The sequence below is a fragment of the Drosophila grimshawi genome, unplaced genomic scaffold (genome assembly GCF_018153295.1).
Source record: "Drosophila grimshawi isolate 15287-2541.00 unplaced genomic scaffold, ASM1815329v1 contig_311, whole genome shotgun sequence".
NCBI lineage: Eukaryota > Metazoa > Arthropoda > Insecta > Diptera > Drosophilidae > Drosophila > Drosophila grimshawi.
In genome coordinates, this window is record NW_025063098.1 from 27,210,771 (window position 1) to 27,237,130 (window position 26,360).

At 35.4% G+C, this 26,360-nt stretch overlaps 3 protein-coding genes across 4 annotated transcripts in view; 1 reads left to right on the forward strand and 2 right to left on the reverse strand.

The window, feature by feature from the left end:
* Nucleotides 1-17,723, forward strand: LOC6569641 (protein phosphatase PTC7 homolog fig). Its single transcript, XM_001996099.3, has 2 exons — nucleotides 1-54; nucleotides 16,617-17,723. The coding sequence occupies exon 2, from the start codon at nucleotides 16,640-16,642 to the stop codon at nucleotides 17,561-17,563; it is 924 nt and encodes a 307-aa protein (XP_001996135.1). The 5' UTR covers nucleotides 1-54; nucleotides 16,617-16,639; the 3' UTR covers nucleotides 17,564-17,723.
* Nucleotides 1-25,663, reverse strand: part of LOC6569643 (transcription factor kayak) — a 30,378-nt gene extending 4,715 nt beyond the window's left edge. Inside the window, exon 1 of one of the 2 annotated variants that reach the window (XM_032741694.1) lies at nucleotides 24,578-25,663. In XM_032741694.1, coding sequence (XP_032597585.1) covers nucleotides 24,578-24,766 — 189 coding nt within the window. In that variant the 5' untranslated portion in view covers nucleotides 24,767-25,663. Of the gene's footprint in view, nucleotides 1-12,027; nucleotides 12,121-24,577 lie in introns of those variants that run through there. The other variant, XM_032741695.1, reaches the window with a different exon arrangement.
* The window catches only part of LOC122322537 (putative mediator of RNA polymerase II transcription subunit 15), a 23,824-nt gene continuing 10,861 nt past the window's right edge, over nucleotides 13,398-26,360 (reverse strand). The window contains exons 2-3 of the mRNA XM_043215226.1: nucleotides 14,009-14,046; nucleotides 13,398-13,429 (exon numbers count right to left, since the gene is read on the reverse strand). Coding sequence (XP_043071161.1) covers nucleotides 13,417-13,429; nucleotides 14,009-14,046 — 51 coding nt within the window. The 3' untranslated portion in view covers nucleotides 13,398-13,416. The remainder of the gene's footprint in view (nucleotides 13,430-14,008; nucleotides 14,047-26,360) is intronic.

Below are 26,360 nucleotides of genomic sequence, written 5' to 3' on the forward strand. Positions count from 1 at the left end.
GCTTTAGACGCTCGACGGCGAGCAGCGTTTGCCAATTTCGCAAGGATTCGAAATGTGAGTGCAATGCAAACATAATAATAAATTCAATTCGAAATCTCGTATTTCGCACGTGCTTACTTGATAACTCTTTATGGTAGTAATAATTATATTAATTATAATATTAATAACGTTAACAATTGCAATAATAACAGTTAATAACAATTATAGACACGGCATTTGCCCAAAAACGGTTTTTTTCAAAGCGAGCAAATTGCTCAGATTATATAATTATGTTGTTGTTTTTGCTATATATCTATATACATAAAGATTTATATATATATACACATGTGCACTATATAAGTTGTACATATATATACATGTGTGTGTGTGTGTGTGTTTTGTGTGTGTGTATTTCGTTTTGGCTGCCTTGCGCTAGTTTTTCGGCCCAGCAATAATAATTACACTTTGTGTGCCGCCTCGCAAAAATTTATGTTTAATTAATTTTTTGTACGAGTCGCTCGGGCAACGCCTCTAAAAATGAACTCTTTTTCTCTTCTTTGCATATGCTCCGCTCCGTGTATAAATAAAATATGGTTGCCTTAAAAAATCCACGCGGCATGCAACAAAATTGTTGTTCTCTATTTGTTCCTTATTTGCATATGAAGTGAAATTCTGATTCGTTGTTTCAAAATTCGCTGTGTGTGTTGTTGTTGTTGTGTGTGATTGTGTGTGAAAAACCGAACAATAAAAACACAATTTTATTTCTATTATTTTATTTCTTTCTTTCTTTCTATCTATTTTTTTTTTTGCAATTCGTTTTGTGTGTTTTTCGCTTTTCTTTCGGTTTTCCAAATGTATTTTCGTTTTCGTTTTATTTCGGGCAGCGCACGCGATCGCACAGAAGGTTTTTCCGTTTATTTTGCGTTTGTTTCAATTTTTTTGTATGTTTTCGAATTTCAAAAAAATTCTAAACTTCGATGGTTCGTTGTTCGTTTGCGACTGAGCGAAAGAAATTGAAATTGGCAGAAATGATTCTTTTTCTGAGCACTCGCATCGGATACTAATGCAATATAAATGAGAATGAGAGAGTGTGTCTCTGTCTGTGTGTGTGTGTGTGTTGTGTTGTGTGTGTGCGTTCATTTTTGTTCTCCTGAGTGTGTGTGTGTTGCTGAGTAAATTAGACGACAGCAACTACAAAAAACAAAAACAACAACAGCAACAACATCATTTAGCAGCTAAGCAAATCGAATAAATTTTAAATGTGCTCGCTGCTGCTTGGCTCTTAATTGAGGCAGCAACCCACACGACTAACAACAACAGCAGCAACAGCAGCAGCAACAAGAAGAAGCAGCAACAGCAACAGCATCTGCTGCCCACGCCAACAGCAACAGTTGCTGCCATAAGTTTTGCCATAAACTTTTCTATAGACAAGTTAGCAGCTTTTCTACCAAATTTCATTTGTGATAATCTATACATTTTATCAGTCAGCTTTGAGATACAAAATACAAAAGAAAAAAGGCTAAATCGTATCGAGTTGTTGTTGTAGTTGTGCAGCAACCAGTATTTGTGGCAAATATGGTGCAAATAAACACAAAATTGCGTTGAGCTATTTTTATTTTAATGACATTGCAATAACAGTTATAGTTGGAAAATAAATGCAGCAACAATTATTTATAGCACTATTGCTATAAATACACATAGTCTGTTGCTGGCATTTTGTGGATTTATAGCAAGTAGTAATTTATAGCTATTTTTTTTTAATGGCATTATAATGTAACATTGACAAAATAAACAATAAAAAAATCAGTGTGTGACTTGTGTTCTTTGAAGGTGATGTAAAGGGAAATACATCAAATATATATTTTGAAGGCTGTCTCATATAGCTAGATATATTTCTTTATCTTTACCATACTTTGAGGCGACGAATTCAGCCATGATTAAAGTAATGTTATGAAATCGAATAGACTGTAAACCATTGACATTATAGCAACCACTATCAGTTGAAGTATATATATATATATATATATATATTGCAAAGTTCACTTGATCATATCAGCTCAACTTTTACCAGCCCGATTGCAATAAAGTTTAAGTTAAATATATATTTATATATATATATATATATAAATTGAAGCATTCTAAATCACTTGGCAACTTTGCGAATGCAGCAGCAAAGTTCACTTGATGTTGCAAGTGTGGCAACACTGTTCGTTTTGAGGCATTTTCTTAAGCGTTTGCTGGCTGTCAGAAATTATCAGCTAATAACTCAATACTGCGTCTGTTTCGGGCTGTCGGGCGTGAGGCATTTAGCAAGAGTTATGGCAGCCAACACACACACACACGCACAAACACACATACATAGTGAGTATTTTCTTTGTATTTATAGCCATCAGCCGAGTGCTGTCACAGGTCCGCTGAGGAAAGACGGACATGAAACACACAAATGCAAAATGCGTTCGCCAGATTGGCTGAGAGCAGGTGTTGTGACAGCACCGATCAACAATAACAATTATTGTATTTTTCGAGATCTGTAACTAGGCGGCGTACGACCAGTTTCCCCATATGCTCTGTGTTTATTTCTTTTATTCTTCTTTTTTTTGGGGCCACAGTGAAAATTAGCAAACAAAAAAAAAGGAAAAATAAGATAAATAAATAAATAATGTATTGTTCAACACTTAACATGAATTTGTTGTTCGTTGTTGTTTGTGCTCAGCGAAATTTGTTTTCTTTGATGTTTATTATTATAATGCTGATGTACTTGTCTGAATCGGGTCGGGGGCGGGGCAAGGCGGGGCATTGATCCTTTGACTTATCGGTTAGCATTTCCTTAACGCGTACATTTCATATTTATTTGCGTGCCAACAATCAAATTTATTCTTTGTGTATTTGTTTGACGTTGTTGCTTTTGATGTTAACCGCTATTTGTTGTTGTTGACATATGTAAATATTTAAACATTTGCGACTTTCGTTTTAACCCACTTTCTCAAAGTGCTGATGCGGCCTTTGTTCAGATTGCATAAAACAAAAAAAACATAAAAAATAAAAGCAAAAACAAAAACAAAACAAATAATAAATTAAAACAAAATGAACGCAAATGCATTTCACAGAACCCATTTACACATTTGCCATTTGGCAGATGAATCAGCCAATTTAGTTGAATTTTAAATATATATAGTAATATATATATATATATATATAAATTTATGTATAGTTTGTAGTATTTGTAGCTCGCGTGCAATCGTAATTGTCTGAATTGAAACGAGCAAACGAGCAATGAGCAACTTTATAGTAGTCTTATCACAACCAGCCCCAAAGTTCGGGTCACTCGGGGTCAATTGAGCAAAGAGGCGAGAGTGGCCAAGTCAATACTATATGCATATATATATATATATATGTAAATCCATGAATAACTGTTGTCGTCATATTTTGTACTAAGCAGACAAATATTGTATTATTAACTATACTGTTTCAGCGAGGAGTTCAACAAGAATAATTTCGATTTTTTCTTCATTATCTATTTTTCTAAAGATTAGTATCTAAAATACAACGAATTGTTTGTCATCTCTTCTTTCAGGTTGTTGCCATAATTCTCATTGCTTAAAGAAATAAAAAAAAAATCATTGCTCTTCCAATATCTCCGTCGTTCGCATTACAGGGTATTACAAAGTTGAGCATTGTTGCAGTTAGTCCACTAATCTTACATGCGTTGAGTGCTTCGAGCTTGTAAACATTAATTTGATTACATAGGTGCGCTTGATAAGCAAATGTAAGGCACAACTACAGTAAACATTGGCGATTGGCGTTAACACTGCACTTTAATACATCAACTAATATATAGACAGTTGAATATAATTAAATATATAAAACACACAATCAGATTAGTGATTTGCTTGGCGAAGCGAAAGTTGAGATGCCCTTGAAATTAATTAGTTCACTTTTTCGAATTCGCACTGTTTTTTTATTGTGTTTGTGTTTGTATTTGTATTTGTCAAATACGCGAGGCGAGTGAGGGTTAAGAAAACGAAAACGAACCAAAAGCAACAAAAGCAACGACGACATCGCTTTTAGTTGTTCATTATTATTATTATAGTTGTTGTTGTTGCTGTTGTTGTTGTTGCTGTTGTTGCTGCTTTTGTGCAGCTGACGTGTTGAGTTATTTTTAAGCCAATTTTAGCCAGACAATGACGCAATGAAGCGAAATACAAACAACTTGGCGCAGCCACAAAACGATGACAATTTCATTGTTTATAACAAAAAAAAACACACACACACACACAAAAGTGGCAACGAGCTAGTCAAAGCTGTTGGGCCAACAGTCTAATCAACAGCCAGACAGCCAGCCAGAGAGCCAGACAGCCAGACAGCCGGGCAGGCTGCTTTCCAGCTAATGCTAAATGCGAGATGTGCTTCATGTTATGCACATCAAATAATAGCAGTTGTGTGACAATTTACTAACAGCAATTAAACTACAGGTTTCATTTCGAGAAGTGCCATTTTCAACTGTCAAAAATCATTTTCAAAATACAGCTTTAGACGTTGTCAAGCTCGTCATCATATTTTCCAATAATGGGGGCAATTACTGTATCAGCTGAGATCTCAAGAAAGATAAGACAAATTAACAAAATTCTTTTGCATAAATAAAGATTAAATGTTGTATTTAATAATAGTAAAACTATTACAAGAATTAGCTGCTGTACTTACTCAACTATTGAAAAGTTTAGTTAATTTAATGAAGTAAATAAATATATAACAATTATTATCTGTCTGTATATTGCTCTAAGCCTCTATGCATTTGGAGAGTGTTTTTGTTGTTGTTGAGTGCTATAATTAAGCTGCTTTTAACTTTTATGCAACGCTCATTTTAGTCATGTGGCGCATTTATTTAATGCCTATTATATATTTATTTCAATGCTCGATTGCATAAATTAAGCGAATCGCTAACTTCAAATGTTTTTAGATGCTGCCAATTGGCTAACGAAGGTTGAAGCAAAGGCTCGCCGCCGACTTATTAGAAATGCGCATTATTTACAATAGAGAACAACAACAACAAAAAAAAATGCAATTTTGATTTCTAATTGGCAACAAAGAGTTGCCACAGCAACAAAAGTGCGCTCAAGTGCAAATTGTTATTGTTATTGTTGTTGTTATCGTGACTGCAGTCAAAGTTGTTTGCAATGTCAGCCACACAGAGTTGACAAGTTCAAGTGCGCTGCTGTTTTAGTAGGCCAATCAAAGCCAGCCAGAGTTGCCACCATGCGTGTGTGTGAGTGTTTGTGTACAGTTTGCACTTCCCCCTAGCGATAAGCACGCCACATGCAATATTTTTGTTTCCTTTGTTTTTTTTTTCTCTTTTTTTTTAGTTTTTAGCATAAGCAAATTTCTGCGAACAAATCAGTTAATGAAAAGGGAGAAGCAAAAATCATTTTTACTGTATTTTTTTTTTATTTTATATTTATATTTATATTTAATTTTGTTCTTCGGGTTTTTTTTTTGCGTTCGCTAAAAAGGAGAACGTGACCGCAATGCCGTAGTGAAAATTGTTTCGGAGTGGGCAGCGCTGAGTGCCTATATCTGTGCCGCTGCCCGTGCCTCTGTTGATAAAGCCAACTGCCTCAGATCCGATCCCGAGCTCCGTCTGCCCATTCCCATTCCCGTACCCGTACCCGTTCGCGTTCGCGTTCCCTTTTCCTTGCCCGGGACCAAGCCCGGTCTCGCTTCCGCGCCCAGTTGCCAGACAAAGTCAACGGCCGCCGACGGTTGGTTGCCTCAAAGTTTTCTGTTTGTTTTGTTGCCGGCCTTTTTCGGGCACGCAAACCTCGCTTGACCATATGCCATGTAATAACATATACATGTACAAGCAAATGTATATATATATACAAACAATATACTTAACAATATATATACCAAATTGACTTCAATACAAACGAACACTTTTCGCATGCGCAGCAAAGAAAATCAACATTTTGAGAATTTTTTTATTTTAACAAATTGTTTTTCCTATGAAATAGAAAAACACAAAAATGTATGAGTTCTATGATCGAAGGCAAAAGTTTTCTACAATGATATGAAACATAATTATTTATAAACAAAATAAATGTTTCAAAATCCCGACGGGATTTCAAATATATTTGACAAAAATTGAAAACACTTGACCAGCAAAAACAAATCATATTTAAATTTAAAAAATCAAAGAAGTCACCAAGCCAAAAAACAAACAAAATAAATTATTTATTAAAACAAATTTGCACTTTGATTGTGCAAAATTGGACTTAACTATCAAAATTATATGCCATTTATCAGCCTGTTTTCCTTTGTTTTTTTTTCAATTGTATAATATACAAAAATATGCCCGATTATATGTGTTCTCTTGTTTTTTTTTAAGTGTATAAATATTTGCGACTGGCAGTCGAATCAGTTGATGTTTTGTCCATTTTTGGAACGCCCACGTGAACTTAAAACTGCTCTGCCAATTGAATTAAACTTTATTCTTTTTCTTTTTTCGTTTTGTGACAAACATAATTCAAAATTTGCCACAAAGTGCAGCAAACACCCAAAAAGATGTCAGCCGAGGGTCGTCGCACATAAATTTTAAGTCAATTTGGGTGTTTTATTTTTTATTTTTTGTGGTATCCGATTGCGATTCCTTTCGTGTCAGGCTTTTAAGTTCAGTGTCAAATTAATCAGACTTTTGTTTGGATTGTGCCATTTTTGTTTTTTTTTTTGGGCTGCAACGGGGCGTGTCAATGTCCGCCAACAAAAAAAACAAAATCAGCAACACATTTGACAAATTTACATATGTTGTTCAGCTGAAAAATATTTGTGTTCTTTTTTCTGTTCTCCGTTGAGCAGTACATTGAACCCGCCTAATGAATATAGTAATTGTTTTGTATAATAATTTTCACACACCGGCCAAATAATGTATTTGCCAAAGGCGTGAGTTTTGCGATAACAAATCTGAGTGATTTGCCTTGCGAAATAACAGCAATGATAACACACTCAATTCAAGTAATTTATTTATTATGATTGTGAAATGTGCAGAAAACGAAGAAAATTCAATATTTATGTGAGACAAAGAAACCTAATTCATAGCTGATAGTTGCTTAGAGTATCTTGAGATTGTCGATAAATGTTCACAAACGATTTATAACATATCGAAAATTTATGACACTGAAATTATCTTGTCAATATTTTGCTGACTGATACGTCTATATATATGTACATATATATATATAGTAATCGGTCATTTCGAATTGGTCTGGAATGAAATATGAAATGCTGAAGCATTTCTTTCCAGTTTCTTTTAATTATGTGATATATTTCAAATAATTTTAGCAGCAATTGTTCAGCAGCAGCATGTTTTCCAACTAAAACCTGATAAGATGCCGAGTTCAATGGGTTTATTAATATTATTGTAGAGCCTAGTTAGATCTATATTTATATTTATATATATATATTACACAAATTTGCCGATCAACCTTCAGACTTCTGCTGTTTGGCTTTTTAATTTTATTGCACTGCAAATCGCTGCTGTTCCTGGGAAATGCATTTAACTGATTAAATATAAACCCTGACTAAGAACCGATAAGCGAACAACGACTGGCTATTGATAAAATCGAAATGAAACGTGTCGATAATATTTAGTTCAAGTGGCTTAAGTGACATTAACTTGCAATTAAATTTGTAAAGAGGCAGGGAGATATACATATATGTATATATGTATGTATATATGAGGAAATATCCGACAATATAGAAAAAGAGCGGCTAATAAAATGACGCGACATGGGTCTAGGAGTAATTTATTTAAATGCATTTTGTCGCGACATGAAAGCAACAAAAACAATCAGCAAAAGCAACAGCAAAAAAAAGGCACTTTTGGAGTGGGAGTTTACAAAATTTATGGCAAAGTTTGCCAGTTCGAGGAAATGGCAAACAAACGTCGCGTCGATGCGGCGCCAAAGGACACAGGACGAAAGGACAACAGCACGTAAAATGCAAGCGACGCTGCACACACACTGGGAGCAGGGGGAGGAGGGGGGATCAGGCAGTCAGACAGACAGTAAAAGTTGTTTTCACTTTTCAAGGGTCTTTGGCAGCAGCACAAACAGCATTTTGCGGGCTTGGCCAATTTCCCAAGAAGGACAATGCGACGCCGCTGCAATCAAATGGAAAGTCAAGTCAAAAAAACAAAAAAAAAAAACATTAAAATGGAAAATTGTGCATTTTGTGGTTTATTGTTGGTGTTGCTGTTGTTTGTGCTGGTCACTTGGCTGCTGCTTTGTGCTTTGTGTTGTGTGTTGCCTCAAATTATGTTAGACACACGTTCTAATGTCCTGTTTGACATGACAGACCCAAACTGCTCCCAAATAAAAATGCCCGATCAAATTAGTAGCCAAAACTAACTCGAGCAGACATTGCTGCAGACTCAATAAATATGTGTACAGCATACAGCAGCGGTCAAAATAATAGTAGTGAAAATAGCCAAAATATGCCCAAATTCTCGAGTAATCAATACTTATTATAAGTAAATATCAAAAGATGGGATAGCTATAGTCAAATTAGCATCAATATAATAGTTGTAGACAAGTAAAGATTGTTTAGTGATGATAAATATTATTTAATAAATATTATGTAAGTAGAAACAACAAAAAAAGCAAGCTTCAATTGAAATATGAAAGAGTCCCTAAAAAACATTGAGAATAATAATTATCTGAAGCAGTACTACTATTATCTTCACCGCAACTGTATATATATATAATAATAACTGAACTGAGTTGCAATTGAGCAATGTTCAACTTCACGCTGCAATTAACTGGGCTGCATTATAAATGGCCATTTATAAGCCAAACAACTCTATAGATGACTAATAGCCATAATTAATTGCAACTTTCATGTGTGCAAAAATTGCAATAATTTTACAGTTTAACCACAGACGGAATGAAGAGATGGAAGTGCATTTAAAGTCGATCTAAAACAGTTGAGAACTATTAGCAAAAACCCAAGAAAATCAAATTAAAAATTAATCCATGTTTCAGCTATATTTATTGCTTTATGTCAGTTGTCTTTGAACCATATTTGCACCACTTACTCCACATTTTATTTCATTGTTCAGCACTCTTATGCATGGGTAGCTGTGCGTATTGTTGAGCACTGGTTTTTTTTTCTTCTCTTTTGTTTCTTTTTGGCACTGGCTGTCACGTATTTGTCAAGTGCTTTCTTACTTTCGGCATGCCCACGAACTGTCAGGCAGACGCCCACACTGATCGCAACTACTCGTTGCAAAGTGAGCAAAAACAAAACAAAAAAAAATGTATATATTATAAATAATGTGCAAAAAACCACAAAATAAATAAAACTTTAAAATTCGTTCGAAAACAATCGTCTGAAATTGCCCCACACACACTTTGTGTACTTTTGCCATATTCAGTTAATTAAAAGTGCTTTTTTTTTGGTCGAAAATTATGTGCCAAAGAAAGTTGAAATTGTCTATAGTCTCTTTGTTGCCTCTACCCTTTCTCTCTCTCTCGCTCTTTCTCTCTCTCTGTTACTCCACAATACCCACACACAAACAGCAACTGCTTCATTCAACGAGTTTTTGACGTGCATCTACTTAAAGTCTGATAGTCTGCCCTTGGAACTCCCTCGCACCCTAATGACTGACTACACAGAGAGAAAAAAGATGTCGATTATGTATGCTCACACAACTCATTAGTGGTTCAAAGCAAACAAATTTGTTAAATAAAAAACAACAAACAGATAAATAAATCAAGAACTAATTTAACCATTTTCATGTACCATAAATAATAATTTTCCTTGCCGCAAGTTGTCAAAAAATATGTTTTTCGCTGGCTGCAAATGTCATATGTTTTATTTTTTACTTATTATACACTTCAATATATTTCAAAACCCGTCGGGATTCATCTTGATAATATTATATATATAAAAGAAATTAGCAACTGTCCTGAAGCCAGCGCAAAACATATTTAAATTATAAAAAGAGGTCAGAGTCATAAATAAAAAATATATTAAAAGTGCACAACAAATATAAGAAATAAATGTTTATAGAAACAACATATTTCCGAAACAAAAAAGAATACTTAAAATGTATACATAAATATTAAGGAGTTTTTCTCCATGTGCATAATGTACTTAAGCGCCTTTAATTAAACAATTTGAGCGCATTAAGTTGCATATGTCAGAAGTCGCAAGTGTTTGACTTGAAGCATGTTACTTTGAACCGCCCCAATTGTGGCAATAACTACATATCTACATATATCTATATATAGTATATATAAGTAGATGTATATATAAGATACATGTCCCTACATGTGTACAGATGCATTATGAAATCGTATATAAAACGAGTATCAAGTGTCACGCGACAGCCTTTTGGGCCAGCCTTTTAAGCCTCAAGTTGAAAGGGTCAACGACGACGCCTGCTGCCAATTTCAATTCGCTTTCTACGCGCACTGAACCCGTTGAACCCTGTGCCGCGTAAAACGGAAGGTGCCAGCACGTATACAAATATATATATATATATGTATATATTTATGTACATGTACAGGCATTAAGGGACTAGATATAAGCTTGCCAAAAAATACAAAAAATTATAAAAAAAAAACTTGATAAAATGGCACGAAAATCGCACGTGTGCAATATCGTCAAACGGCGCCGGTTCCAGACGCCCGATCACTGGACTGTGAAATGCAATGGACGTAATATGCTCAAAAAACAACAACAACAGCAACAAAAAATATACAGAAAAGAAACAAAAATAATGAACTTGTTTTGTTGTTGTTGTTGTTGTGGTTTGCTCATGAGTTGGCAACGTGATTTTGGCTTTTTTAACGGGTTGCAATTAAAGCGGGTAGCAAACGAAATAGATTCGCCTGCAACACACATAAATCGCATATCAGGTTTTATTCACAAGTTCAATTTTTTGAAAATATTTTATATACAATTTGTATACCAATAGCAAGCAGATTTTTCATATATTTCGATTTTTTTGATGCAGCAATTAAATTAATGCTGAAAATAATAAAACAATTTGTATACAAATCGTAAGCAAAGTTTTTAGCATATTTAAGATTTTTTGAATGCTCAACAAACAATCAAATTAAGCACTAATTTTCAAATGCTTCGATTTTATAGACCAGCTCAACTTATGATTATTTTAAAGCTCAAAATAATCATTGAATTTCAATACGAATTGTAAGGAGTAATTTAAGATTTCTTGATTTGTTTAATGACTGCATGGAATAGGCTAGACGAAGTATTATCGGCGTTTTATATAATTTAATTATTATATAAAACAGCGATACGCGTAATTCAAGCATATTTCATTTAGTTATCAACATATTTTTCGAATAATGATTGTTTTTCGATCGATCGTCGAAAAAAACGTAGATTGACTAGTTTTCTAGGCTTCCCCTTTCATATCTCTTAATGCCATAATCAAGGTCGTCATAACTGTACAAATATTTGAGATATTTGTTTTGTTTTTTTTTTTGTTGGCTTATCAGCAGCGCGCAAGCAAAATGCTGGTTTTAGGACATTGTACCGCCTGCACAAACCATATTTTCTACACTTGCCACAGTCAATAATTATTATTATCGCAGAAAACACAAAAAAGTACAAAAAATTAGAAATAGAACAGAACAGAAATCGGAGCGCTTGATAAGGGTACCGACACCGACACCCTACCCTAATCATTAAACAAACAAATTCAATTGCAAAACAGCAAATCACATAAAATTCGATATATATATATAATATATATACAAACACACTATGTCGATTGGGGGCGAACAAAAACACAATACAAAAAAAAACATAAAAAGGGTTTAAAAGAATTTTCAGCGCTGATAAGCTCAATGAATGCATTGCACTTAAAAGCGATAGAAAGAATACAGAAAATATTTCTCAGTATTTATAGATGTTTTCAAAACTGCAACTCGACAAGTGATCGAAACTTCTGGAAATTTGAATACTCCACTCTAACTGATTGAGATAAGCTTGAAGAAATTGTATATTTGAAAAAAATATGCTTACCGTTTTGGGCAATGGCGACAACGGCATGTTAAATAGATGGTATTCATCGCCAAAGATATTATAGCTATCCAGCGTCATGTTTGCGGTTTATTTGTTGTATTTATATGTTAAATATATGTATATGGATATATATGTATATGTATATATATCCGCTTAAGTTTAAATTGCCGCTAAAAGGCGCAACAGGCGATTGCGGCGTCTGCTGCGATGACGAATGCAAATTTGTGGCGAAATTCGCTTTTGTTGTAGTATTTAGTATTTTAGTATTTGTTGTTCCTCGGCGCGCACTCAAAAATGTATCTGAATCTGAATCTGCATGTGTATCTGTTTTTATTGTATATTTATATTATATGTGTGTTGTCTTTTTCAATGGTTTTATTGTTGCTACTGTCAGTTTTTCCGAGAATTATTCGCGTACTCGCTCACACCGCACATGCTGTGTTATTATTTGCGAAATGCTCAACAGAATTTCGCGTTTCACTGAATCGAATGCGTTACTTTATCGATATGATAAATTTGTTCTTTTCCTTTATTTTTTCTTTTTTTGCTTATAAATTTGGACACTTGCTGTTCGGCACGACCAACGGATTTCAACTAAATGCGTCATCGTTGCGCCGATGACTTTTATACGCCAGCGCCAGCGACTTTTGAGTGCTTATCGCATTCCACAGCACAGCACCGCACAGCACAGCACAGCACCGCACAGTAAAGCAAAGCACGACAGCGAGAGAGCGACATTGAGAGAGAGCGACACGAAAGAGAGAGCGCGAGTGTGTGTGCAAAAGCACGAGCGCAATTTTGAGTGCTTTAGTGAGTTGAAAGCTTCGCGACGATTGGCATTTCCTAAGCGTACAGTGAAGTGATACCATACATGCCTGCATATGTGTGTGTGCGTGTGAGTGTGTGCATGTGTGGGTTTCAGCCCCAGTTGCCGTTTTTTGTTTTTGTATTTTGCCTTGCATTTGGCAGCGCTTTGAGCAGCTTCTTGTGCGCCCTGCCCTTATCTTATCGGCAGACAATTTGGTTATGACATAAGCAACTAAATTTAAAGGCCTTAGTAAAATACCCCTCAACTATACACACACCAACACACCTACACACACACACACATTCACAATGGTAAGGCTGTATGTCCAGTTGAGGTCTCGAAATTTGGTGTTATCAAAGTCGCGTTGCGCTGCGCTTTTTAAATAGGTCGATTTGTTTTTTAGTTACGCTTCCAGGCGGCTGCAGGTGTTTCACTGTATATGTATATCACAGTCAACACAGTCTTTATCTACGATAAGTTATGTTTAGCAACACTGATGGGTCATGCGACTGTACACGTTCGACTCGTAATTCAAAACGGATGTTGGCTTAACTATGACATACCCTGCACAGCGCTATCTGTTAGATTGCAATTCTGAATGTATTTAATGCACAAAGTTTTCACAATAAGAAAAATAATTAATAATAAAGTAGTTTTATCGTTCTAAAAAACAGTGTTTTTCACATTCTATATTAGTTTATAGTCCGGTACTTTCCTATATTTCAGATAGTGTGTAAATGTTGATAATTTAATACTAACAATTATAGCAGCTAAAATTTAGCATATCAAACCAAATTTGTATGATTTTACAAAAGAGAGAAAGATCAAAGTTTCTGAATATTATAATATCATTTTTCTGAAATTAATAGTTTTTATTAATACTTTATAGAAATGTATTTCTTCATAACATAAGTCATCAAATAGAAAAAAGACTTTCCTATTTAAAAGCATGTTCGTGTGTATTTAAAAATTATATCTCAAAACCAAAACATTTTTATTTAAGAGATCATTTTAAATTGCGATGCGACTTTTCCCTCTGACTTTTACCGTACTTTTATCAACGCTAGAATCACTCGCAGCTACCAGTCAGGTGTACCCTGCTAAAAGTGTTTGTACAGGGTATAAACAGGCCGCACTGACCTTGTTTACATTGAGAGTATCAAAGGCACTTACATGAGCGAAAATTGAAGGGGGGACGACTGTAATGCGAACTGGAACAGGGCCATGTGACAATAAGCATATGTGGTTATAGATTTTCGATAATCCTTTCATTTACTTACCTGCAATAATAGAAAGTAAATGCAAATGCCTTATTTTAGTATCAAATATATAGTATACAAATTTAATTAGTGTGCAATCAGCTAGGAATCTATAAAAACTATTAAAAACCACACAAAAACTGTAAAAAAAAAAAACTATAATTAGATTTGGGGTTTTTATAACAAGTATTTTCTTCGATCGGAATGTTTATCGCAATACACCCGCATTCTGGGCGCGTTGTGTTCAAGCCGAAAAACACAAAATTCGATGGTCGCAATCTGTAGAAATAAGCGTCAGCAACTGTACCGCAAAATGGTCAAATGCAAAACAACAGTTGGTTGGAGTTAAGAGTAGCGGCCTCATTTCATATTTTATTTATACACAAATTGAGGTCAGAGTTCCAGGAATTATACTTGTAACTAAAGCAAGCGACTAACGTCATAAGCACAACCGTTGATAATATGTCGGAAACGAATGTCCACAAAGTAGAAAGTTGTTTCCTTATCGTTCAATCGGAAAAACCCTCTATGCTCTTCCACAGCCGCATATCAGTTAGCCCAACACTTGGTACATTAAGAGCTTCCATTATCAGTAACATACAACATATATCATATAACAATTCGTTTCAATATAAGAAAGACAAAATTTAAAAACTATTTCATTCCTAATTTGCTCTCAAAATGTAACTTTAATAAATTATAAGAAAATAAATAACGTTAATCAAATTAAATTTGTAATTTCAAATCATTACAAAATTCGATGAATCATCGGAAAAAACATGAAATACTCGGAATGCATTTTTAAAATTTGCAACATTCTTTGCGAATGTTGAAATACACAATTTTGTCAGGCTATAGTTGTAAGTATTTTAATAAGTATATTCAATACCAACAATTAAACCAACAATTATTCCGAATACAAATTGTTGTATGTCATAAAAAATAAAAATGTTCTTCAAATTGTGATTATAATTAGTTATTTAACAAAAACAAATTGTGATTCTAATTTTCAATTTTTATATCTTTTATACTGACAATCCTCAGCTATGATTTTACACGATTTTCAAGAAAAGATATATCAAAGGCATAGACACATTACTAGGAAAGTGCTGGACTCAATCGAGTAATATTCAATGCCGGCCGTTCAGTTCAATCGCACCTGCAACTGATAAGCCACGCGTGACTTTGGCAAGGGTTTACATCAGTAGTTTATAAATAAATTCGGCATTATGCATTTGTTTACCCATTGTTATACTGGGCAGCCTTGATAGCCATCGCGATAAGAGATTCGCATGTGATTTCGAAAACTTCCGGTGATGATTTATACAAAGTAATAAAAAAAAAACAAAATCAAAAGTCAAAGGAACAAATACATAAAAGGTGGCAAAGTTATTGACATTGTGTCGTAGGCCCTGTCTAACCAGATAAGTAACCCGATAAGATTACACAAAGCCCACAACGTAATTACCAAGAAATCACCAATATTGAATGAGAGACGGTGTATTTATATTAAAGCACAACAAAGAAATTTCTATAGAATTGGCAGAAATTTCTATACAAGCATTCAACCTGTTGATAAAGACTGATGTTTTTTTTTATACGAATCATAAAACTACATATTGAAAGGGGCCAAGTTTGTTTAACTTATATTGAAGTTCCAGGGAATAGATACATACAAAATTGCTAAGAAGAATAGTGTATGGTTCTTTATGCGATTCAAAAACAATATCGGAAATGTGCAATTCAGCACTTATGAGTCATGAGTCCAAAGTCTAAGCGAAATTTAGTAAGGAAGACGTACAATTCTTTAGTGGCACCTAAATAAATAACAAAGCAAAGTCCACCGTCAACTAAATATTATTAAAAAAAATATATATATAACTTTCGGGATTATTATCTTTCTAAATCGAAGCAACAAAGTGTGTACTATAATTTATATAATTTAGAAACGTTGGCCTGGCAAACTGTGGATTTTCTGCAACTTTCTTATGGGAGTTTCCCGCTTTGTGGTTACAAGGGCTTTTCCACTTCTCTACAAGGCAAATCTGGTCCTTTCAAGACTAAAAGAGAGTGATGACTACATAGAGAGGCAACTTATTTAATAGCAATAAAAACACTTTTGTTATTCGAGTCCCGCTTGTTGTGTTTGCGCTTTTAAAATATAATTATATTCATACTTGAAAGAATCAAAGCGCAAATGCGGTTTATGTTTACACTGCAAATGACCGCTTATAAATAATGTAAGGTCAACAATAAAAAAAAAACACTATATTTATTCGATAAATACTTAAAAGTTCAGATAAGGCACAATTTATTTATTTCTTTATTGAAGAGAGTTAAGATGCAAATGTTTAACCTCAGCTAAATTGAGATAAGAAACGATTTCAAAAGAGGAATTCGAATAGCAGGCTAAACTAATTATGTTTATATATATACATATATATATAGGTATATATTCATTCATAGATCTATAGCAAAATTATACAGCCTAAGTCAAACTAATGATCATTATCCATTTTCAGAATTCGTTTCGAAAAGTTCAAGGATGTTTTTTAAAGTGTGTCAGTTAGGGAAAGGCAGGTGTTGCCAGGTGCTGTTGAACTATGCCAGTTGCCAGCGTTGCCAGCTGAGCAGCTACAAGGGAACACCCCGGCTGATCAAGGCGGTGCAGGGCAGCTCCAAGGATCAGCAGCTAGCTGGGCAGGTGCAGCGTTTCGGCGAGGACAGTTGGTTTGTGCACAGTGCGCCCAAGTCGGAAACTATGGGCGTGGCCGATGGCGTGGGCGGCTGGCGTCAAATGGGCATCGATTCCGGTGTCTTTGCCAAGCAGCTGATGACCAACTGTTCGAAGTTGAGCGAACAGGCCGATTACGATGGTAGGAATCCACGTCAGCTGCTCATCGATGGCTATCATCGTTTGAAGGAGCATGCCACAAATGTTTGGGGCAGCAGCACCGCCTGCCTGGTGAGTCTCCATCGATCCGATTGCACGTTGCACTCGGCCAATTTGGGGGACAGTGGTTTCCTGGTGCTGCGGCACGGCAAGGTGTTGCATCGTTCCGATGAACAGTTGCACGTATTTAATACGCCATATCAGCTGTCTGTGCCACCCACATCGCAAATGCACAAGGTGCTCTCCGATCAGCCGGAGGAGGCGATCTGCACACAGCTCGGCCTGCAGCAGGGCGATCTTGTCCTCGTCGCAACTGATGGCCTCTTCGACAATGTGGTCGAGAGTGAGTTGGTGCAGCAGCTGCAGCAGTTGCACGGCGAGACGAGAGTGGAAAAAGTGCAACTGGCTGCCAATCGACTGGTGGATTTGGCCAAGCGTTTGTCCCTCCGCACCGATTATCAGTCACCCTTCGCTTTGAGGGCCAAGGCCAACAATATGAACTATGGCGCTGGTGGCAAGCCCGATGATATTACCGTTATCTTGGCCAGCGTTGAAGTGTCACAGCGTAGCAATTAAATTTTGGTATATTTCGTAAGCAATTTGTACTCGTTTTGGAATTTATAAATAAATAAATATGTTCAAATCGATTCAATTCGATTAAAACAAAAATTGTTTCATGAAATACTTAATAATAAAATGTCTAAGATTAAATCTGATGAGTTCAGGAAACTAAAAATAGCTTTTGACGATGACTTTGGCTGATTCTGATCTCAGAGATTAAAATAGAAAAGCTTTGAAACTCAACTGCTGAAATATATGGAGATACCGATCCCTTCTTCAGGATATACCTGTGAATCATCGGCGACCTCAAAGGAGTAAACCCAATCTTCTCGCAGATATATCCAACTCAAATGTTGATGTATATATACGAGTAAATGTGTTCAGGGCCACATCAGACATGAGATCAGTGTTGAGGGTATTGCTAAATATCAACAAGCAAAAAAAAAAATACTAGAATCAACTTTAGCAGCGATATCAACGTAAAATTTCATTCATGCGGCTAATAAAAGACAAGGAAGAAAACAACAACAACAACAACGAAAAAAGCAGAGCGTGAAATGATTGAATTGAACTGAATGTTGTTGGCCACAACTACGACTACAACTACAACTACGCCATGCCACGCCACGCCAAACGACGTTCAGCGATGATTCATGCGCCGTTTAGCCAGAAATCATGCGATTTTTTGAAGCCCGGCTAACACAGCGTGCGGGAAGGGCGGGGGTGGGGGGGGGGGAGGAGCGCACACTTGGCGTAGGAGCAGCCGCAAGCAAAAAAAGCAACAAAAACACTTCCACTCAAACACGTTTCACACCAGGCAAAAAGCACTCAAACTGCGCACGCGAGAGAGTGAGAGAGAGAAACAAAGAGAGAGCGAACATTGAGCGCAAGAGAGCTTGAGTCAAAGTGAACGTTGAGCGCTTTTGCAGAGAGCGCTTTAGCTGCAAGTGCAAAAGAGCGCACAGCCGTTGGAAATCCCCATCATATTTTAAGGCAAAGCAACAACAACAAGAATAACTACAAAGCAAACAACAACAACATGTGCTAAAAGCAAAAGGAGCTGCCACGTCGCAAAATGCCTGCTGGCGCTGCGTTTGTCGTTGCTGCCAACTCTTCTCTGTTGCTCTTACAGTGAACGCTCCACAATTGGAAACAGTGGTTCCCCTTTTTTGAAATCTACAAACGTTTTTTGTTATTTGCTAATCAAGTGATAATGTGGAAATACAGTAAACAATCTTAATTTATTTAACGCTTAGATAGATAACAGTAAAGCAGGTGCTGTACTACAGTAGGCGCTTTCTAATTGACTGGAATTAATAATTAGGCGCAGTAATAATTATTTGATCCCAATCGCTCCCGTTCTCGGAATTTATATTACTATATTTGTATAGCTCATTTGCCAAAACAAACCTAGTTTCCTCATCGAAAACAAACGTTGATTTGTATTAATTTTGATTTCAATTTCAATTTACTAAATGGTTTTAGTTTTCAATATTATTTTTATGGGCTCAATGTTCGTATAAAATATAAAAAATAAACATATTTTTTTGAGATAGTTCGAGTTTGTTCAATACTTTAAAGTGTGTATAATAATTTATAGTTCAATTTAGCAAATGTGATTTTCCTTTGATTTGTGGTTTTTCCTGTATTCCGGTCCGAAATGATTATAGTCAATCCGAATCTCACCCATTCACAGTTTTTCTTTTAGAAATTGCCTATCTAGCACAACATTTTCCAACTTTTCCTTATAAGACACTTTTTACTATGGATATATATAAAAAAAAAACCCTGGGTTCAACCTAAAACTTAATGCTATGCTTACAATAGTTAACACTTTCGATTTTTGCCTACTTAGCGGGCGTTCACTGTACGCCTTTATCGTATTTATTCGCACTTCTCGAAGTGCTGTTCCGCTGGCAGAGCGGAATGCTGCGCCTCTTTCTTGGAATTCGGCGCCATGACTCGTCACAAAATAATCTTCAACACGAGCCACAAGCAGCAGCAGCAACAACAACAACAACAACTCAATGTGTGGCGTTGCCAGTGGGGCGTGTAAATCTTTCACTGATGTTGCACTTTTTATTTTTCAGCCAGATGTTCTGCGATTTTTTGCCTCCTTTTTTTTCTTGCAATTTCCGCTGCCGAAATGCGCATTAAAACATTAAACCAAACCAAACCAAACCAAACCTAAAAACTTGTACAAACTCAATTACAGTTGATCGAAAAAAAACAGGGCACTCTAATGAAATCTAACCCCCCTCCCCCAATTCAGGCGTAGTCATAACCTTTGCCAACAGTTCAACAAACGACAAATTTTCCGAGAATTTTCCCAAACCGCCGCCTGTCAAATTTCTTCGTTTTTTTTTTTTTTTTGTTTGTTGACTAATGAAAATCGAAAGTGAAAACACGCAACATTTGACATTTGACTAGAATTTCCCGTCCAATTTTCCACCTCTTTCACACTTCGCGCGCCAGTTGAAAAATATATCATGACATAATTTTGGTACTTCGACGCCTCGTATTATTGTATTTAGCATTTTTGGCAATAACAAAAGGAAACAAACGCTGCGTATACGCAACCTCAATTATAATGCTATATCAATATATATTTATATATATACATATATCTATCTTTCTCTCTCTCTCTCTCGCTCTGTTTCTCTGTCGCTTTGTGACGTCAGCCAGCACACAAAGTAACTACCAAATTTGGTACTAAATACAAACGATCGTCTCAAAGAAAAAAAAAAACCGGCTTATCAACAAATAAAAATGAATGCATACATATTTTAACAGCCAGCCCAAGTCAAGTTTCAGCATTAGAGATAGTCCCGAGCGTAGCGCATAAGCGATATATATATATATATATATAGATATAGACGAACAAAGAAATCGAACGCAGTTGAAGCGAGTGCTAAGGTTGGTTTTTTTTTCTCAGATTTCGAATTGGGGGTTCCCTGATATCACGATGTGTTTATTATGTTTATTAGCTCGTTCAATTTGATATACCCATTGAAAATGAAAGAAGTCGTCCCAATCTCATAAAGCATATGTAGTCTTGATCAGGATTAACAGGCAAACTCCAATAATTGTCCAAAGTCCGAATTTCTTCCAACATTCAGCATCAAAAGTTGAAATTACGTAATTTTGAAATAAAGTTTCTGTTTTCAAATTCAAACTGCTAGACTATAATAGCTAGAGACTTCAAATTTTGTATATAAGTTCACGTTTGCCCAGAAGGAATCAGCATTCTTCAAGCAGAAATTCCTAAATAATAAAACTGTGTTATTATTATTAAAATTAAAAGCTGTTCTCATTGCTATAGTCTAATATATATTTCAAAGATTGAGCGTATATTAATCTTGAGTTTACTTGATTTATATCGATATATATCGATTTTCGAATCACAATTTTAAAGGCAGGGGCTGATTTATAATATACATATGCATACATTATCATACTGATCTCAGTACTATCTTCAGTAGCTGTGCTAATCATAGGAAATAGAATCACTTTCAAGCTTGCTTTTAAAGGGAAATTTGACAATAAAACTAAAGTAGAATATTTGCAGGGTATCTCGTAGTATAGCTCACTCAACTACAGCAGTCTTACTTGTTACTTATCAGATTTATGGCTGTATTCGTGTATACAACAGCTTTTTATTGTGCATTGTGGAACAGAAAAAAAAAGAATATAGAAATATCAGTATAAGTAAAAATAAGAAATACAAGAAACTATTTCAATTATAAAAGATATATCCAAACAAAACGAATTATTATATAGACGTTATTAATCAACTATATATACCGTTTGTTTAAGATTTCTTTCATACAGATAGCAAAAAAGATATTTTCTTATAATAAATGACACTAATATTTTATATAAAGTTCATTTGTATATTCTGTCGATTCGAAATTTCACAAAATGCTAATTTAATACACAACTACGCGATTGACATGAAAGAATCAGACAACAAATATTTATATATATTTATAGAAGTATGGCAAGATATGCCATATACTTTACACTGTGAGGTTTGCATAACTGGTAATTGTCCAATAATACCAGATAAACTTCAAGTCATTTTCTTAGAAATACAATTGAACAAAGTGTGATAAAGTTCTTCTTTTTTGTTGTATTTTCAGAGCGAGGACGTCGCAAAAGTGATAAACTTAGCGCGTCCAAGTTAATACACCCATAAAGTCCAAAAAGAGCAAACAAACACTCAAGCAACAACAATTAATTTCTTAATTGTATATATATATTTGTATTTATTTATTGTTGTTTAATAAACGTCGCTGCAGTTGGCACTTTTTATTTGATATTTATTTTTAGTTGATGCGCGCATTAAATTTGCCAATTTCTGTCGCTCGCCTCGGCAACAAGCGTTTCTGTTTCTTTTGAAAGAGTTTTATTTTCCAATTGAGCATGCAGAGAAAAAAACTTAAACGAACTGCTAGTAAAAAATACATGATATAGAAATGATTTGCTACAATTATTGGACTGGAAATACGAGCAAAAATGTGCTTGATATAGAAACGAACGTTTTGCACTTGAAATAGGAGAAAGAAATACAAAACGAGGAAAAAACTCTTAGCTCTCTCGCTCTCTCTGTCTCAGTTATAAAGACTCACAAAATCGGCACAGCACAAAATTCTACATTTTCTCTAAGTGCAGACTTTTGCTTTGAGTATTTCATTAAAAATGAAATAAAAGTGTTCGAGTCGTAAAAAGGTTTATCACCTGTGAGGATTGACTTTTAATGCGTTTGCCACTTAATGCATGAATATATTTATGCATACAACAACTTATGCATATATATATTATGCAGCAACAACAACAATCAACTAAAAATGACATTATTATTGTTGTTTGATTCAAGTGCAACTCGCCTTTTACGGCCTGGAGACGCATCCACAATTCACAACTCACAAAACTTGCAATTCCAAAAGCATCCACGATAAATACAAATAAAACGCGTGAGTCGTTTGACATTCCAATTGCAGTTGCCAGTGTGGCAAGGGGGCAGGTGGAAACACGGGGCAGGCTAAGCAGCTGTGGCAGCTGTGCTCAAATTTGACCTTGGCATTGTATTTAATTTTGCTGCGAAATTCATGGCAACATTGTAGCACATAAGTATGCACATATCTTAACAACAATAACAGGCCAAACAATCCAAAAGCCTGACCATTTAATAAGCTTAAAACTAACTAGCTAATATAAAGCAGAAAACACAAAACAAAAAACCCTGTTTTTGTTACATTATTAAAAAGCTTATGACTTAATCTAATCTTTTTAAAATTCAGCATATGTTGATCAGTCAATCAAGCATATGATTTTAACAGCTACTAATTTGATACTTTGCTATTAAATTGCAGTTGAACAGCTGCTAAAGATATTTGTTAACTCTTAAACAATACTAACACTAATTTAACATAAATCATTAACCATCCCAGCAAAGTTTTTATTACTGCTACAAAACTTTTCAGAATTATACAATGCTAATTTTGTATGCTGTCTCAAGTAACTTACAACACTGATGTCTGATTTATTATTGTTCAAGCATCATTAAATGTGTAGTACATTTCAATACAGCTTGAAGTCGAAGTCTAACTTTTCACTTATTATTGTTCAATCATTTCTTTAAATCACCAATGCTAAGAAGCATTTAAGAATTATACAACACTCTTTGCTTACGCTGCCAATCTCCAAATTGTTATCGATCAATTGTTATCAATCGTTTAGTACGTTCAAATACAGTTTCAGCTGATAGCCTAAAGACTAATCTAATTTATCAATCACCAAACTGTAAGCAAAAAAAAAATTGTTTTCAATCAAACAACATTTTCCAGATACTTTAATGATAAATTTACAACACTCATTTAGGATCTCTTATTAATCAATCATCATCAATCGTGTAATATATATTTAAATATGTCATAAATATTTCTGATCTTTTTATTTACACTTAATTTGACTTTGACTGACTCTAGTTGATAAATAAAAACAGCTTTAGCTTTAGCTCGGTTCCCTTTTTCATAGAACAATCAACATCAATCATGCAACAGCTGATGTCGAGCCCATAATTTGCTAAAATTAAGCTAATTCCAACAATTCAAGCCCCCCGATGACTAATCAGTAGTGGGTCACAAATTAGCGGCAACTACCACGCGCTAGATGCTTAACCTTGACCTTACCACAAGCAAAAGCTGGCGTCTGGCTGCAAGCAGACGAATGCAACTGACAAAAAATATTTAAAAGAAAACTTCTTGTGAATCGCACGTGCTGCAATTGAAAATGGCAAATGTGGGCGACGCCTACGCAAAAAGTTGCACAGAAAAGCACAAACAAAAAAAGGGGGAAAAATTGCTGAAATGGCAAAGAGTAAAACAAAAAAGTCAAGAACCGAAAACAGAAAACCGAAAACATAATCAAATGCGCGGCCAGCCTTCAAATGCCGCATGATGAAATAATTCGCAAACTGAGCGCAAAAAAAAATCATTGAGTGAGCGAGAGCGAGAGCAGAATATCAACTATCGCATGCGATAAAAAGCGAGCCAACTAGCGTACGTGTGTGCGAGAGAGCACGAACGTATCTGTGTGGCGACTGCATGTGTGTGTGTGGAGAGAGAGCGAGGCAAATGGGAAACAACAACAAAAGTGTGAATTGAAATTCCAAAGATGTCGACAAAATAAATACGAATAACACTACAAAAAATAAAGGCCAACGACAACTGTGGCGAACTGTGGAAAGATACAATCAAATTGCGCACAATACAATTCGACGAATATTCGTGAAAAAAAAATATTAAAAAAACTCAGTCGGTTAATTTTATTAAAACAAGTTTTTTTGTTGAAAAAAAAAACCACAAGCTGTTGATTATTTTAGCTGGGAAGTTTTTGCAAATGGACTGCATAGATACAAAGAGAGAGAGAGAGAGACGTAACTGTTATTGCGTTTTATGCAATTCGCCGCCCCCCACTACCCGTTCCCAAGTAGAGTGTGGAAGCTAAAAAAAATAAGAGACTTACGATAAGATTGCGCGCCGTTGTCGCCGTTGATGTTGTTGTTGTTGTCGATATCGTTGTTGTTGACATGTCGGGCAAAAAGTCCAGTTCTTGCGTCGTTGTCACCTCTTCATCTTCTACTTCTCGCTCACGCTCTTTCTTTGCAGCCGTTGTTTTTGTGTTTGCTTTTGTGCGTTCAACTTTAACTTTCATTGTTGTTGTTGTTGCTGGTTGACTTTTTACACTTTGCACTAATTTTCGTTTCGTGTTGCACTTGGTCAACTCTTTACATGTGCGGGCGTTTCTTTATTTATTTTCTTTCTTTCTCTCTTCCGTTTATACGTACACGCAGCTGGCGCTCTCTCTGTGCTCACACACACACATACACAGTGGCACTGTCTTACTCTCTTTTGCTCTCTGCTTGCAGTTCACAGTTCCAGCTGTCAAATTGTTGTTGTTGTTGTTGCTGTCTTTTGTTTTGTGTTAATGTTTAAATTTTGTTAACAGCAGAATTTTCTAGATTAACTGGCAATGAGGCCCCGCGTCGCCGTCGCCCACAATTCGCTTTGAACTTCGTACGGCGAATTGAAAGTTTCGAAAACGTTGACGGCTGTTGAATGTGTTGTTGTTGTTGGATGTCGCAATTTAACAACCAACACTCTGGTGACGTTTGACGGCGATAAGAGAAACACACAAACACACACACAGACACGTACACACGCACACAATGTCTTTTACTTTGCGTTTTATTTGTTGGATAAAAGAAACAACAACTGCACAAAGTATCTGACGGGGGAACTAAATAAATAAATATTTCACTTGCGAAAAACGTAACAAGAACAAGAACGCATAACAACAATTAAATCGTCTGTTGTCCGTTAGTGAGTGAGGGAGAGAGACGGAGCGAGCGAGCGACAGTTAGGGGGGAATATATGTGTGGATAACTAACTAACTAACTACACGGATAGACAGAGACAGAGAATGGGGACGCAGAGCCGCGTGGCTTTCCGTTGCCGTCGTTGCAGTCGCGTTGCCTTAACAAAAAGCGAAAAATAACTGAGCTAGTAGCTCCCAACCAGCCCGCCGCCATCGTCATCCGTACGCTCGTGACGTTTTAGCCATACAAGCAGCAGCAGCACATACACGCACACACACGCAAACAGACTCACACACAGATACGCACGAATACATGCGCCTTGCTGGAAATTGAAGATTTTTTTGTGCACCAGGGTTGGGCAATAAATGGAACTAATGACAATTACAACTGCGCGGATTATTATTATTTAGTATTTATCTTATTGTCTTCGTTTTTCAAGACAGAAGATCCGATTTAAATTGGCATAATATTATTCGTCTATGATTCATAATTAATAATTATAAGCAAAATTGATTTCATGATTATTGTGTTTGTATCTCTTAACTTTTAATTACAAATTTAAAGCTTATGCTTTTCAGGCAGTTTCTTTATATATTTATATATTTAGATATTCATGAGAAATAGATTCGATAAAAAAGTCTTCAACAAGACTGCAATTCAGAATAATAAGGAGAACCATATTTTGAACACATCTTCAGAGTGCATATATTTTTGGAAGCTTAAATGAGTTCTCAAACTAATAATAATATTTATACAGTTAGTTTGTTTACTTAAAGTAGTATCAAGAATTTATAATTTTATTACAGTCAAAATATCTCTTCTAAATGAGAAAGTAAATCTTGCTATTGGTTCTCAATTCAATTGGCGGATGGAACCAATGTTGGCAGTTCACGTTCACGTCATGCGTCTCCCCTGACGAAAGACTGCACA